The sequence below is a fragment of the Solanum pennellii genome, chromosome 6 (assembly GCF_001406875.1).
Source record: "Solanum pennellii chromosome 6, SPENNV200".
Classification (NCBI taxonomy): Eukaryota; Viridiplantae; Streptophyta; class Magnoliopsida; order Solanales; family Solanaceae; genus Solanum; species Solanum pennellii.
Window position 1 is genome coordinate 17,088,979 of NC_028642.1, and position 17,262 is coordinate 17,106,240.

At 32.7% G+C, this 17,262-nt stretch overlaps 1 protein-coding gene across 1 annotated transcript; it reads left to right on the forward strand.

The window, feature by feature from the left end:
- The first annotated feature begins 4,445 nt into the window (after positions 1 to 4,445).
- On the forward strand, positions 4,446 to 5,099 carry LOC114077606 (agamous-like MADS-box protein AGL80). Its single transcript, XM_027917913.1, has one exon. The coding sequence runs from the start codon at positions 4,446 to 4,448 to the stop codon at positions 5,097 to 5,099; it is 654 nt and encodes a 217-aa protein (XP_027773714.1).
- The last annotated feature ends 12,163 nt before the right edge of the window (positions 5,100 to 17,262 follow it).

Below are 17,262 nucleotides of genomic sequence, written 5' to 3' on the forward strand. Positions count from 1 at the left end.
TCTTCCGTGCTTGAAAAAATTGGGCCTTGGATATCCATTTTCCCTTATTTTTTTATTCAACTTGGGCTAGATATAGGTGGTGTACTTGACCCAATAACATGGTCAAATGAATTTTAGTAGGCGATGCACCTACTTGGTCCTTTGGCTAGTCGATCAATAAGTCAAAGTAGGTGATGCACCTACTTGTTACCTACTAGCTTAGTTTTTCAAGCAAGCACCTCAATATTTTATTGCATTTCTAGACCATAATACCTTTAACTTAACTTAAAAATTATAGACACTATGTCAATTTCCACTCTAGATTCAAATACCATCTTATGATTTCAAGTTTAAATACTTCCATCGATGTCAACTTAATCTTGTTTCTTCAAAATCTATGGGCAGTTCACTTTATACCTATTCTATTGTCACTAGTCACATAGGAAATCGAGTTCATAACTATACCACAAGGCAATTTATAAGCGTCGTATAAATAGAACAAGTACACGTAGAATACAGGGTGTTACATCCTCCCCCTTTTGATCATTATTCCTCGAATGATGGGTGAAGCTGATAGTTTGTTTCACCTTGTAATTTCATTTCGTGATTTGCGAGAGTTCCCATTATAAATAGAACTACCTAAAATCCATCGACTAACCTAAAACACGTATACACGAGTCTAGCATGAAGTTTCAATGGATATAGTTCATAAAATAATAATATGACAATTTAAACCCCTTTCTTGACCGTGTAATTCATGAAATATACACAATTATAACTCATACAAATAAGGATTTTAATATACCTAAACACAATACATGCAAATGAAATATCAAATGAAGAAATGGTCGTAGGATTTATGATCATATAAGGGGACCACATGATCTCATATCCATATGTTGATGTGTAGTATGAGGAGGGGTATTTAAGATCTCTACCATTTTCTATCCCAAGTATCTTATGTTACATTATAGGCGAAACCCATCGCTGGCCCCTTTAAGTAGACACCAATTTTCATTTAGGTACTTCAACTAAACTTTATTCATTTTAGAAATCTCATGTCATATCCCGCTATGTCATTTTTACACTTTTTACTGACATGTCATAAAGAGTGTAATACACTCATTATGGGTGCATGAAAGACTTGTTAAATCATTTTTGTTTCATTTTTTCATCTTTTTCCTCATTTTCCAGCCATCATCTCCCAAAACTTAAACTCCTTTTATGAGAAATAAATTTGATAATTCTTCAAACAAAAAATGAATTTGAACACATTGGACTCATAATAGAATGATATAATAAATATTAAAAGAAGAAATGTGAAAATCCCTGCTACATTAAAGAAGAAGAAATATTGAAAGTCACAAACTCATGAATAATCTCAAATTAGATTTGAGTAGGGATATGTGTGGGTTTGTTATTCTACTCGAAAATATAACGTAGGGATTAGGGTAGGTAAAGGTGGAGAAGATGTTGGGTGAGTGGAGGAAGAGTGGAGAAAACACAAAGGTTGGGGTTGGTGGGGTTGAGAAGATGATTTGGGTGGGGTTGGGTTATTTTATTTTTAATTTTTTTTGGGCGATAATTCCACATTTTATTCACTCATTGGTCACTTATTTTTTGTACTAAAATAATTATTTGATAATTATTTTCTTACGTATGTGCCACGTGTCTTCATTTAATTCGTCATTTTGACACGTCATCAACGAATGTATTACAAACACTTTATATATTTGATTGACGATTCTAAGAGTGTCAAAATGACGCAATGGACCATGACATGGGGTGTCTAAAATGAACAAACCCCACTTAAAGTATCTAAGAGAAAGTTGGTGCAAACTTTAAGAGGCTACCGATCGGTTCCGCCTACATTATATTCCTTCCATGACACTTCAAAACATATACAATTGATATCCCCATATTCTCTATTAAATATCCTAATAGTCCTTATAAGTGTTATGCTATTGGGACTTCCCTTCCATCTAGGTCACTATAAATACAATAGTTAAGATAGAAAATATAATCCTCAATAGTTCATCCTTTGGAGTGGGAGGCTGAGGTCAACTTTGCCTTCATTACTAGCTTTTGTCGCATCACACTCAACGTCTAGTGTCTTTTGAAGGTCATAATAGAAAATAGTGAAGCTTTAACGTACCATAAAGCTTGAACTGTAATAACATGTAAATGTCAGGTACCTATAATTTTATATCATGATTCATAAAATCTTAGAGTTAGCACCTTTGTTCTTAACTAGATAGGTTTGTCCATACTAATAGATTTTTCTTAAAACAAGTAAGGGTGCTCTCACTCTATTCCCAAGCAAATAACAAATAATAATAAATAACATATGATCAATTTTTTTCTCTCCCTTAACTAGACTATGAATGATTAATTACTACTAAAAAATAATAAATGAACCCCGTAGGAGCTCTATACATGTGAATAGTTCTCCACTTTTCTTTTGTACTAATGATGTAGATGAACTAGGTCCATGTATCTTCTATCTAACTAACCTTTTTATCCCCCTCTTTTTCTTGTTGTTATTAAGACGAAATATCAAGACTTGAATCAATAATAATGACTTCTTTGTCTAACAAAGGTTCACAAAGTTGTTCCGGGGTGCGCCATTATAATTCGTTAGTATTGAGGAGTTGATACCTTTTTATTGTCGCATACAGTTAGCAACCTCTCTTTCATAATTGCCTATCTGACTCCTCTATAGCATCCTCACATCCCCCTTACTCCTATGTTCAGGGAATTCGTTATATCCCATCTCTAATGAGAATCTCTACATACATATTCGGTCATTTAACTCAAGATTCATTCTCAAATGCTTCCTATCTAACAAGTACCTTTTAATAAAAAAAATATTAGCTTTATGTAATAGATCCCACTATGTACAACTTGACTAATCACAATATTGGTCTAACCAATCCATTTTTTTTCTTTTTAAAACCGTACCTTCCAGTCACATATTAATCCCAGAACCAAAACATAGGTCATAATAGGAACTACCATACATATTATTTTAATAGATTGGCACACTTATCCCTAAGTTTTTTAACTATGAAAATAATACAAATGTTATTAATGCTTGTTCTTTTTGTTGTCACATACCATATAAAAGATGAATATAACTAATTTGGGATGGTATTTGGTGAGAATTTTTGCCTTGTAATCTAATTAGGGGCATCTCTAACACTTTTGCACTGATATATCAACCTGTCAAATTGTGCCACTGCCTTTTTCAGACTAAAACAAATTGGTTCGACAACATAAATTTCTAGAACATGTGTAATGCTGAATATTCTATGTATTTCACAAACTAAGAGCAAGTGTCCTGCATAAGAATAGATCCTCTAGATATGGAGGAAATATAGAACTCAAGAGTTTGATACATCCTCCTATGAAGATGTGCTTAGAAATGCTACAACTCATATATGTAACTAGGTAGCCCATAAGTTTTAAGCATATGGATTGCCATACTATATCTTTCTCAATAGTCACTAGTCACATAGGAAACCGAGTTCATAACTGTACCATAAGGAAATTTGTAAGTGTCGCATAAATACAACAAGTACACGTAGAATATGGGTTGTTACACTTAAAATCATCACTTATCATTCTAGGGTATTGTTAGCTTCACTGCTAGTGGATTATTTTAATTGGGGCATCATGATTTTAAAACTCGGGTCATGACAAATCATTTCTTTAAAACAATAAAATTTAGCTTTTTATTTTCAATTATGTGTAATAACATTATTTTGATTAGTATTAGTACATTATGGAATATTGATTTACCTTCAAACTAATTTAGGAAAATATTTCACTTAGGGTCAAGTAATAGGTTGTTGTTTATCATATATTAATAAAAACAAAATTAGGTAGGACATAGTTTTTGAAATATTTGAAAGTAGTATAAAATTTAGACTGAATATAATTTCTTCCAAAATTGGAAAAATAGTAATGTAATTCTATAAGAAACTTATTTTCTATAGACCTATGACCATGTATTGTGGATACTACTTATTCAAACTTCAACAACACTAATTCTTTTCCTTATATGAAAAGATTGACTCAAAATATTTGGCTAGAATTAGACTAGATCCAAAAACAACATAAAGTTAAAGATAATATACTCTCATTTAAATTTATTCCAAAATAATTAGTGTTTATATTTAGAAATTCTATAATTAAAACTATCCAAATATTATAGAATTCAAAATTTTCATTTATATATATAAGGTTCACTCTTAGGCAAAGACAACTATAACTACAAGAAAAACATTAAAGACATTGTTTATCAAACACATATATCCTCATATACCTCTTCTTTAGCCATGCCTAGAAAAAAAGTAATATTAGCATTGATTGAAAATGAAACGGAACGAAAAGTCTCATACAAGAAAAGACACATAGGGTTGTTGAAAAAGGCAGAAGAACTCAGCACTCTTTGTGACATTGAAATGGCTCTCATCATATATAGTCCTTATAGTAATGAACCTAAGGTGTTTCCGAATCTTGTTGCAGCAATCAACACTTTTCAAAAGTTTAAAGAATTGGAAGCATCGGAGAGATCAAAAAATATGGTGACAAAGGAAGAATTCACGAAGAAAAGAATCAAGAAGTTGCAGAAAAAACTACTAAAGATAAGAAAGGAAAATAGGATCAAGGAAATTACAAATAAGATGCATGAAGTGTTGAAGGGAAAAATTATTTCCATTGACATGAATCTTTTCTACCTCAACGATCTAAGTTATGTTATTAAGAAGAACATTCAATTAATACGTGAAGCAATGAAAAATAATGGTGGTGACGAGGGGTCTACATCAAATGTCCCCCAATCCACTCCTTCAACAACAATGACATCTATGATGCCTTCCCCTATTATAGATCCTCCATTTACTCCTATGACACCACAAATGGATCCTTCAGCTGAGATCCCTTCAATCGGTGCATCAATTCAAACGAATAACTACCAGAACTCTACTGACATTCCGCAAAGTCCATCATTGATTGATTTACTAAATCTGAATCATGATGATTTTGTCATTTTGTTGGATGACCTTTCACTAAACAATGCTAATGATCAAGATTCAAACCCCTCCAATAATAAATAAAGTCTTTGGACTAGTATATGTCTCTTCTTATTAGTATTGTTTTATATGTTCATGTTGTCCCCTACTAAATTTGTGTCTTTTAGATTTTGTATGTTTAAGTGTGTCATAGGATTCTCTACATCAGTTTTATTTTGTCATTATATTAAGAGTCACTTGTATGTCGTGTTCGATGAATTATTTCAAAATTTGTTATTTCAGTCACTTATTAAATATATGAAAATTTAGATGTTTACTAGCTTGTGATTTATTTAATTATTCATTTTTTTGTTGTTCTTGTTACAAAAATGTTTTTTTGCACGGTTTTCCAAGAAAACCTCTTGCAGTTTAAAAGTTAAATAAATTAATTTATGTATCAAATAGATTTTCACTCTCATCTTTTCAGGATGAATAAGCCATACATCTAAAATTGAATATGAATTATACATTAAAGAAAATTATAAAGAAGACCTATAAAATAAACATTTTGAAATAATAAGGTGAAGTAAAAGATACATTATTATTTTTCTTATTTAGTAAGTTAAAAAATTTCATATCTTCTGGGTTAATTTGATTCTTTATACTTAATTTTTGTAATCCAACAATTTTTAATAGTATCACCACGTATGTTCATTGGTTGAATTTTTCTAATTTTGTTGTTCTCCCTTTGTTATGTAAGGAAATTTTTTCCACACATAACTCTATTGGAAATAATTAACGTATTCAGAAATATATATTCTTGTTTACTAAACATTTGGAACATATAAATATTCAAAAAAGACTAAGGGTCTCGTAACAGATTAGTGCATATGAAATACTAGTTTTTGGGGATGTTCGTTTCACATTAAACCCCAATAACTCAAAAAATTTCTACAAGCATAAGTTTCAAGATCTAGGGGTACACTCGAGATTGAACATGACGCATAGAACCCCAAGGAATTCCATACAAGAATTTAGCTACGGAACTGATGACAATGACGGTCAGGGAGATTCGGAGAATATGTAGGAAAGAGTATGCATTATAACAAAATAATGTATCAACAGTGATATCCATGCATAAAACTTTTAAAATGTGCTAAAAGGGACATTTCATTTGATGACATGCAATTGAGCAAATTAAAACATAATATAAAAGGTTTGAATACACACTTCATAAAACATGGCCAGTGAAAGCTCATATAATCTTTAAAACCTTTTAACGCATGTGTAATACTTCTTGAAGTAACGTTATTCATCATTAACGTGGGGAATTAGCCTTAACCTACACAAAGATAATATGGGCTATAACATGATACCATGGTGTATCCCATACCCAAAAGGATTGTCGTACTTGCCCAAGTAGAACCATGAAGTCTAGATTAATTAGATCAAGTACATACAAAAACTACGGGGGAAAATAGCTACTATATAAGTAGATTGCTAGTTGAAACCTGTCCTCTACTCGAAAAAGCTTTCATCTCAATAGTCTGCTTGTACAAACCCAACCTTTACTTTAGGGGAGCTTCTATTTTACATCAATATCAACCCGGTACTAAGTATGAATACCACGACATAGTTATTAAGTCTTGACTTATCTTATTATAGATAAATCCTTATATCATGTGTGAGAACACCTCGACAATCCATGATGTCTTGGTAATAGTTTTTAGCCTTCGATAAAATTAGGTAAGAAAGCCTTTAAATGTACGAACCCTTATTATGTGAGGACACCTTCTAGATCATGCTTACATGTGTTTATGAGAATATCGTTTGAATAATACAACAACAACATCATCATTGGTACTTTACTCTCAAAGCACCCTTAAAACAATGGCATAAACTTCATAAGAACATGCAATACTACATATGTTACCTATTGAGAATCAAAGCCCACTTTCAATCATCATTACATAGAAAACATATGTTAGATATCCATTTCATCATAACATCATGTAAAACTAGTAATATATGCTTATCTCTTTTTACATTAAAAATCCTACAACACATGATTCATTACTTGAAAACATGAGGGTTCAAACTGTTTAATGGGGATATAATCATTTAATCATATAAATTCATCAAATCATACTTAAATTGAATATAATTCAATCACTTAAATAAAAATTGAACAGAACCCATGATAATTGAAGAAAACCCCAATAAATTGGGAACTTCTACTTTTTGAAATTGGAGAATTTGAGAATTCCAAGGATGACAATTATCTTAACTTACTATCAAAGCCCAAAACAATAAAAGCATGGAAGCTTGATCTTGAACCCTAGATTGAATCGCCTTCTTCTTCTTCTTCTTCTTTTACTTCAAGATTCTAGAGAGAGAATTATTTGAAAGGAAGAACTTTTGGGATTTGTTTTGGGTTTTTGAAATAATGTCTTGAACATATGAGTTTTCGGGTTAAATTAAATCATAAGGGGTCATAGACTTAGGGAAAATGACATGGATTTAATCTAATTAAAACAAGAAAAGATCAATTAACCCTTAACTTACAGTACACTACCCATGACATGAAAGGTTCCAAGAATCGTAGTCCCTACCACAAGCCGAGGTTCTCTTGTTTTTTCTTGGATGAGTGGCTACGGTTCCAACCCTTTCTCCCCCTACGACTACCTTAGGATCATGACCCTTCCCATGGTTGTCGTAGCCTTCACGAGTCGTCTTTAGGGAGGGTCCTTGTTTGGTGCAGTGTAGCCTAGCTACTGCCTATCCCTCCACGAACATCTCCATGACTCATGGTCTTCACCACGAATCTTCATGGTGGTCGTGTGACGTGAGGTAGTTCTTAGTGAAGTCTTCACAAATTCCTCTTTTTTTGGTTGGTGCCCTTTCAGTTAGCCCTAATATAGCCTTCTAGATTCTAAGGTGTTTCATTATCTCCCTCTTGGGAAAACATGTCCTTGGGTGAGATTCTAGACCTTTCTAACGGAAAAAATTCACGACTATGAACCCTTCATGCATGCAAAATATCATAATTGACACAACCAAGGTGGAAACATTAACTTCACGCTAAACATACTCAACGTACCATAAGGGAAGTAGGAGCTACACCTAACAAACCAATATGTATGAAATTTTAAAATTCCTCATCTTCAAGGAGGGGCTTCCTTCTCCAAGCTAAAATCATGCTCAACACAATTACATGGAAACTATATGCAATTCATACTCAAAAGCATAGCTAAAGCATGTTCATCATATCATCTCCTGGAGTCTATAACGAACTCAGTCTCAATGCACAAATTTTTCATGAACATTCATAACATAAAGAAATCATGGAAACACATAAAACACATGACTCTAAAACATAGGACAAGCCAAGAGGAACTCATTACCTCAAGTTAGAGTCGGAGTAGAAGGTAAAAGTATGGATATCGTGACATCATATCGGCTTTGGCCACAAAGTAGCATAGTGCACAATATGATTTTCTCCATAGTACGTTGGCATAAGCAACTTCTTATTTATCAACTTCTATAATTGTCTCTCAAAAATCTTAACCAGAACTTCCTTACGTGAAATGTTTTTCTTTACCTTCAACTCATATCTTAGAGCTAGATGTCGTAGCATTTGCTTTGAAGATATGACATCATTATTTATGTAGTGTTCATATAGATGTATTCATTGATCATAAGTCTTCGGTATGTATTTACTCTGAAACAGATCAATCTAAGACAAGTGACGTGGTTAGAATTACTCAAGGATTCTGACATGAATATTCTATACCACCCACGTAAGGCTAATATTATTCTTATGCCTTGAACAGGTTTTCTATGGCTAGTACTGCCGACTTTGATATAGATAAGAAAGAACTAGCAAAGGTTGTGCATAGACTTGCACGCTGGGAGTTCATTTTTGGTATTCCACAGATAGAAGAGGAGTGGTGATGAATGGGATACATCTTTATTAGTGTCAGAAGTAAAAGAGAAGTAGGATCAAGAACAAACTTTTTAGGAATTAAAGACAAATGTTCATAAGCAAAAAGTAATGGATTTTGAACAAGGGAGAGATGGCGTATTGAGGTATCAAGTTAGATTAAGTGTAGCAAGAGTGGTGAACTAAAATAGTGCATCATAAAGGAAGTTCATAGATCCTGTATTTCATTCATCCGGGTTCCACAAAGATGTATCACAATTTGATAGAAGTGTTGGTTGAGTAGTATGAAGGGAATTTTAGAATTTGTGTCTAAGTGTCCGAATTTCAAAAAAGTTAAAATAGAGCACCAAAGGTCTGGTTGTATGGCCTAGAATGTACAACTTCCGGAATGGAAGTGGGAGATTATTAATCTTGTTTCATCCTTGGTATACCAAGGTCTTGTCAGAAACATGATTCAATTTGGGTTATTCTTGATAGAATGACAAAATTAATCCATTTTTTGCCGGTAAAGACTACCATTCACTAGAGGATTATGCCAATTGTATCTTGAAGAAGTGGTTAGACTTCATGAGGTTTTTCTCACCATTATTTCAGACAGAGATGAGCAATTTACTATACAATTTTGGAAGTTATTCCAAAAATGCTCAGGCTTAAAGGTTAACTTATGTACTGCCTTTCATTCTTAGACAAATGGTCAAGTAGAGCACACTATTAATTTCAAAGGTAATTGTGATGATCACGTACCTCTTACTGAATTTGCTTACAACAATAGTTGCCACTCTAATATACAAACGTCTTATTATGAAGCTCTTTATGGGAGAAGATACAGATCTCCTATTAGATGGTTTGAAGTTTGTGAAGAAGGGTTGAGAGGACCACATTTAGATCATCAAGCTATGGAGATGCTGAAAGTGATTTAAGAGAGTTGAAAATGAAACAGAGTCCAATCCTACACCTATGTAAGAAGAATGTAGTTAGAGTTAGAAGCAGATGATAGGGTATATTTGAATGTTTCACCCATGAAAGGTTCTATGAGATTTTATAAGAAGGAGAAGCTTAGTCCTCGATATATCAACCCATACAAATTAGCTAATGTATCTTATGAGTCAGACCTACCACAAGAGTTAGCCGCAGTTCATGCGACATTTCACATCTCCATGTTGAAGAAGTTCATGGATGATCATTCATTAATCAAAAAAACTGAAGATATTGGTATCAATGATAATTTATATTACGAGGAGATTCTTGTCCAGATTCTAGATCGCCATGTTTACAAGTTGAGGACTAAGAAAGTAGAATCACTCAAAGTTCTTGTTATGATTATAATATGGAGTTACAAAAAAACAAATGCAACTATCTACCAAGCAGTAGGTGGTATCTGAATGTTTACAACGGGATGTACTAAATAAATTTTTTGATATATAACATTTTAAAATCTCACAGCATAATTTTATGAGCTCTTGAACTCACAAATATGAAAAATAATAATAAAGACGACCTTACTTTCCTAACAATCAAGAAGAAAAAGACATGTTATTTAATATATTTTTCAAAATATATATTCTTTTAGGTTGTTTTCAAATTTATGGTTCACAAAATTAATTGAAAGAAGCCAAAAGAAAGAGTTGTTACTTCGTTATCAAAAACATATATAAGACTTTATCAAAGGGAATGAGTTATCACTACATAAAAACTATCTTTAACGATAATTAATAGCTTAATTATCGATAAATATGTATTTTCAGAGGCAATTGGTATTCTGTATATATGTCTCTGAAGTCTATAGCAAGATCGAATCAAATGATAGTTTATTAATGTCGGCAAAGGCTATAGTACGCTCTGTGAACGTGCATACTTATTGCCGATAAAAAATATTTGATATACTGTATTTTGGATATTAGTTTCACAAAAACTTGATATCTTCTATGCCCAAAAAGAAGAGAACAAGAAATAGGACAAATTAGTTAATTTGTAATAAAAGACGTGAACTAACTGTCTCTATACAAATATTCTAGGGATAGTGCAATGACATACAAAAAATGTTTGTTCCCAAGAAAAAACAATTAGAATAATATACTAATTGTGGCAAGCAAGAGAGAAATCATGTTGGTTCTTTTAACAAACTTCATCATTGGTTCCGCATTAGTTATCAAATATTTGTTGTTTTGTGCTATAAAATATAGCATAACGCACAAGAAATTTTCCCCAAAAATATATATTTCCAATCATCGTCACCGGTCTTTAAAAATAATTAAAAAAAAGTCACCAAAATTGAAAAAAAAAAGTTGAAATAGATACATCAATCACTATGATTTATAGTATAAAATTAATCTTAATGAAATAGGAGGATGGAAACTTTGAGAAATGAAACACACTTTATAAGAAGTTTAATTAATGAATATGAAATAAAAAAACATACAAACAATAATGGAAGAAATAAACGATTTGTTTATTAAAGAATCAAATGTAATAAGTTCAACCATCAACCATTTTAGCAGCGTATCACATTGAAATTGAAATCAATTTTCTTTGTTTATATGAAGAAACCTTTAGAAAGGGACAAAAGAAAAGATCAACTTTCAATCATCCTTGCTGAAACTTAACAGAGTTAAAAAAATGTCACCCTAATAGGGGAAAAAATTATCACAGTTCCATCATTCACTTGACTTATAGTTAAGATTATCCTCCATGAAAATTTTCAAGAATGAAACTAACTTCAGAAAAACATAATTAATGTATTTGAATTTGACTACCCATTAGCGGGAAAAAGCCCCTACTAATTATAGTTGCACAAAATTCCTCTATTGATAGACAACATAAGATAGTGTGAACAAATGTTTATTGTTCCTTATCCGAAAGGTCACAACTCTTTGGAAAAGTTAGAATCCATTAGAAACGTCACAACATATCATAAAAGTCACAATTTTTATAGAAGTTGCAACTTATCATAGAAGTCAAACCTTTTTTTAAAAGTCACAACTTTTCCAAAATGTCATTTTCATAAAATTTGCAACTTATCATGAAAAGGGAGAGCTAGTTTTGGAAATAAATAAATTTAAAAAGGAATGTTGGTTTATGGTTGTGCCACGAAGGTGAGCCTAGGTTTCTCTTTTAGATAAATATATGATTGTTAATTTAAAAAAAGTATAAAATTGTTTGCAGGCTTCTTGTCTAAAGATAATTAAGGTACAACGATAAATTAATGATAGTGTAATGATGAGTAGAGAATTGTGATGTGTTAGAATAGTTAATGGTTGGCCACCGAATTGAAATTTAGGTATGCATTAGTTCCAAACCTGTACTCTGTTTTAAGTTTTATTCTTTTGATCATCACAACTTAATCTAAGGTTAAACAAATTGAGATAGGTAATTAAATATAAGTGTGGTATATTATTATGAAAAATAAAGAATTAACTTAGGCTTGAATATAAGAAACAAGAGACTTGACATGTTAATGGACCTCAGATTAGGATCTTGAGAATAGATTTGTGTTTGATGAATTTTTGGTCTAGTCTATACATAGAGTCATATGAGTATCGATAGATTTGTTAACTTACAAACTACAAAATTGCATAGATTGGAAGTGTTCGACGACATTCAGAAAAGGAAAAGTATTGAAGAAGTAACTTGTTTGACTTGGGTTTTTTAGTGGAGGTAGGTTATGTTTATTTCTATATGATAGATAGATTCTCAATAGCGATTTCTTGGTTGTGTGATTTGGAGTTGGTCTACAATTCTGAAACACTTGAATTTATGATCTTGAACCCTCTCCATCGAAGTGATTCCTTGAATAAAGAAGCCTTGATGAAATATTGTTAATGAATTAAAAGTGGTGATAATAATTAATAAATAATGATATTATTTGATCGGAGTGACACATTCCGACACAATATTATTGGATCGGACTGTCACGTTCCTTCACAGTATTATTGGATCGGAGTCTCACATTTGGACGATGTATTCATGGATTGGAGTGTCACGTTCCGACATAGTATAACTAGATCGGAGTGTCACGTTCCGATAAATTAATATTATAGAAAAAATTTATTGAATTAACTTATTATACTCAATCTCAAATAACCCACTTCCCAAATGAGCGTGGTGTGGAGGCATGAGTCCCCATAGTGTCCAGGATGTTGTGAGTGATTGTGTATTGGCTTCTGTTGCACTTGTTCATGTTTTTTGTTGGTAGCTACCGGTTAAGTGTCATAGTTAATTTCATACTATTTTTCATTGTATATTAGCTTATTTTTTGGGTTGGCTGATGATCCCCACTCAGTACATGTTGCGCCGTACTGAGCCCTACTTGTGTTTTCCTTTGTTTTCCTTTTATGGAGTGTAGTGAGTGTACCGGCAACTTTGACTCACCTTCAGCTCTAGCCAATCTCAAGTATATCAGGTTCCAGGTTGAGCTACTCATTCAAGATCATGTTGGATTCTCTCGTTCATGGCATGATGTCCTTAGTTTTCGGGTATAAACCATTTTATTTAATTATTTTGATGTCTTTTATACTCTTAGACTTACTATTTAAAAATTATATTTTCTGAATGTGATGACTTTCATGTTTTTGGAATGACATATAGTAGATTATTATGGATGTGTGTTTCTTACAGTAATGAGATTTATGCTTCTACATTATGATTAGTACTTTGTAAGGTGAATGATTAATATATTTTGAGGTTGAATCTTTGGTTTGCCCATCTAGGAGGTTAAGTGTAGGTGTCACTCACGACTGGATTTGGGTCCTGACATACACAAAGACAATATGAGCTATAACATGATATGGTGGTGTCTCCCATACCCAAAAGGGTTGTCCTACTTGCCTTAGAAGAACCATGGACTTCTAGCTTATGTGGATTCAATAGATACTATATCTATGGGGGCACATAGCTACGGTATAAGGAGATTGCTAGTAGAAACATGTCCTCTACTCGAACGAGCTTTCATATAAAGAGACTGCTTTGAGAAACCCAGACTTTACTTCATGGGAGCTTCCATCTTACATCAATTTCCACTCGATAATAATTATAAAACCCACAAAATATTTACCAAGTCTTGACTTACCTTATTATTGACTAGATCCTTATACCATGCGTGAGAAAACCTTCACCATCCATGATGTATTGATAATAATTTTTAGCCTCTAATTTAATTAGGTGAGAAAACCTTTCAACCTAAGAAGCATTATTATGTGAGGAAACCTTTGACATCATGCTAATTTGTGTTTATGAAAATATCCTTTAAATAACACAATAACATAATTATCATTGGTACTTTTCTCTCAAAGACCCTTAAAACAATGGCATACACTTCATAAGAACATGCAATAGTCCAATTTAACTCTTGAGGATCAAAGCCCAGTTTCAATCATTATTACTTAGAAAACATAGGTTAGATTTGGGTTTCATAATAACTTCATGTAGAGCTAGAAATATATGCTTAATTTAATAAAAATCTCCTTTTACATTAAAAATGTGACATCACATGATTCATAACTTGAAAACATGAGTGTTTAAATTGTTTTACGGGGATATGATCATAAAATCATAGTAATTCATCAATTCATACATAAATTTAACATAATTCAATCATTTAAATGAACTTTGCAAAGCACCTATGATAATTGAAGAAAACCCTAACAAATTGGGAATTTCTACCTTTTCATATTAGAGAATTTTAGAACTCCATGGATGAAAACTATCATAACTTACTAGCAAAGACCAAAGAAATTGAAGTATGGAAACTTTTTCTTGAACCCTATACTGAATCCTCTTTTTCTTCTTCTTCCTCTACTTCTTTTTCTTCTTCAATATTCTAGAGAGAGAATTATTTTGAGAGTACGAACTTTTGGGGATTTGTTTTCATTTTTGGAAATAACGTCTTGAACATATAAGTTTTTGATTTAAAATAACTTATATAAGAGTCAAAGACTTAGGCAAAACGACATGTCTTTGATATAATTAAAATAAGAAAGATTAATTAATCCTTAACTTATAGTCACTACCACTTCAAAAATAAGAAAGATTAATTAATCCTTAACTTATAGTCACTACCACTTCACCAGGTGAGCCCCAAGACTCATGGTCCTTACGCCGAGCCGATATTCACTCGTTGGTCCTTGGACGAGTGGCTACGGTGCCACCCCTTTCTCCCCCAATGACTAACTTAGGATCATGACCCTTCCGACGGCTTTAGTGTCCTTCACGAGCCGTCAAGTGGCTCTTAGGGAGGATTATTGTTTGGGGCAGTGTAGCCTAGATATTGCTTATCCCTCCACGGACTTCACCGTCACTCCTGGTCCTCACCAAGAATCTTCATGGTGGTCGTGTGAGGTGAGGTAGCGCTTGGTGAAGTCTGCCCAAACTTTCTCCCTTTTTGGTGTTGGTGTCTCACTTAGCCCTAGTTTAGCCTACTAGATTCTAAGGTGTTTCATTATCTCCCCCTTAGGAAAATTCATCCCCGGCGAGATTCTAGGCCTTCGTAACGAAAATTACTCAAGTTTAGCAACCTAGCATGCATGTAAGTAATCAAAATGCACACAACCAATGATAAAATGTTAACTCCAAGAGAAACATACTCAATTTACCATAAGTAAAGTAGGAAATTTTAAAATTCTTCATCTTCAAGGAGTAACTCCCTTCTCCAAGCTAAAATCATGCTAAACACAATTATTTGGAGCCTATATGCCACTCATACTCAAAAGAATAACGAAAAACAGGTCCATCATATTATCTCCTAGACTCTATAGGCAACTCATACTCAATGCACAATAACTTGATGAAAATCAATCACGCAAACTCATTTCTTCAAAACACAAATTTTTCATGAACATGCATAACATAAGGAAATCATGGAAACACATAAACCACATGACTCCAAAACGTAGGACAAGCCAAGAGGATCTCATTACCTCAAGTTAGAGTCGACGTAGAAGGAAAAAGACATGGATATCGGGTCATTATATCATCCTCGGCCTCCAAGTATCACCCTCCACTATATGATATTCTTTATAGTAATTTCACAAAGGCAACTTCTTGTTTCTCAAGTTCTAAACCTGCTGCTCTAAAATCTCAATTAGAACTTCCTCGTATGAAGGTTTTTACCTCCAAACCATGACTTAGAGTTGTCTATGGTATTAGTTGATTTGAATATATGACGTCATTATTTGTATAATATTCATGTAGATTTATTCACTGATCATAGTCTTCAGTATGTATTAACTCAAAATTTATTCAATCTTAGACAAAGGAGGTGGTAAGAATTACTTAAGGATTAAGACATGAGTATCATTTACCACTATGTAGGGCTAATGTTGTTTATTATGACTTTAACATGTTGATTATGGGTACCACCACCACTTTGAGAAAGATAAGAAAGAATTAGCAAAGGATGTGCACAGACTTTCACACTTGGGAGTTCACTTATTGGATTTGACAAAAGGATAGTAGTGGTGAGGAATGAAGATGGATCTTCATTAGTATAAGAAGTGAAATAGAAGAAGGATAAAGACCCAATTTTTCTTGAATTAAAGGCAAATTTTCATAAGAAAAAAGTAATGGATTTTGAGCAATGGAGAGATGGTGTATTGAGGTATCAAGATAGATTTTGTGTACGAAGAGTGGATGAACTCAAAGAGTGCATCATAAAGGAACAAAGATGTATCACTATTTGAGGGAAGTCTATTGGTGGAGTAGTATGAAGGGCATTTTAGAATTTAACTCTAAGGGTCCGAAATGCTAACAAGTTAAAGTAGTGCACCAAAGGCCCGATATTATGGCATAGAATATAGAAATTCCGAAATAAAAGTGGGAATGATTAATATGTATTTCATCCTAGGTTTACCAATGTCTAGCATGAAACATGATTCTATTTGGGTGATTCTTGATAGAATGAATAAATCTACTCACTTTTTGCAGTTTTTGTCACCGTTATTTCAGACAAGGATTCGCAATTTAATACACAATTTTGGAAATTATTCCCTAAAGGTTTCGGTTCAAAAGATAACTTAAGTACTTCCGTTCATCCTTATAAAAGTGGTAAAGCAGAGCACACTATTAAGACCTTATAGGATCTGTTGATGGCTTGTGTGATTTATTTCAAAGGCAATTGGGATGATCACTTACATCTTATTGAATTTGCTTACAACAATAGTTACCACACTAGCATAGAAATGATTCCTTATGGAGATGTTTATGGAAGAAGATATAGATCTCATATTGATGTTTTGAAGTTGGTGAAGCAGGGTTGATAGGACCACATTTATATCGTCAAGCTATGGATATGGTTAAAGTGATTCTAGAGAGGTTGAAAATTGCACAGAGTCA

Bases quoted from the DNA above. Each gene is read 5' to 3' on its own strand.
- LOC114077606 (XM_027917913.1), top strand. From the start codon at position 4,446: ATGGCTCTCATCATATATAGTCCTTATAGTAATGAACCTAAGGTGTTT.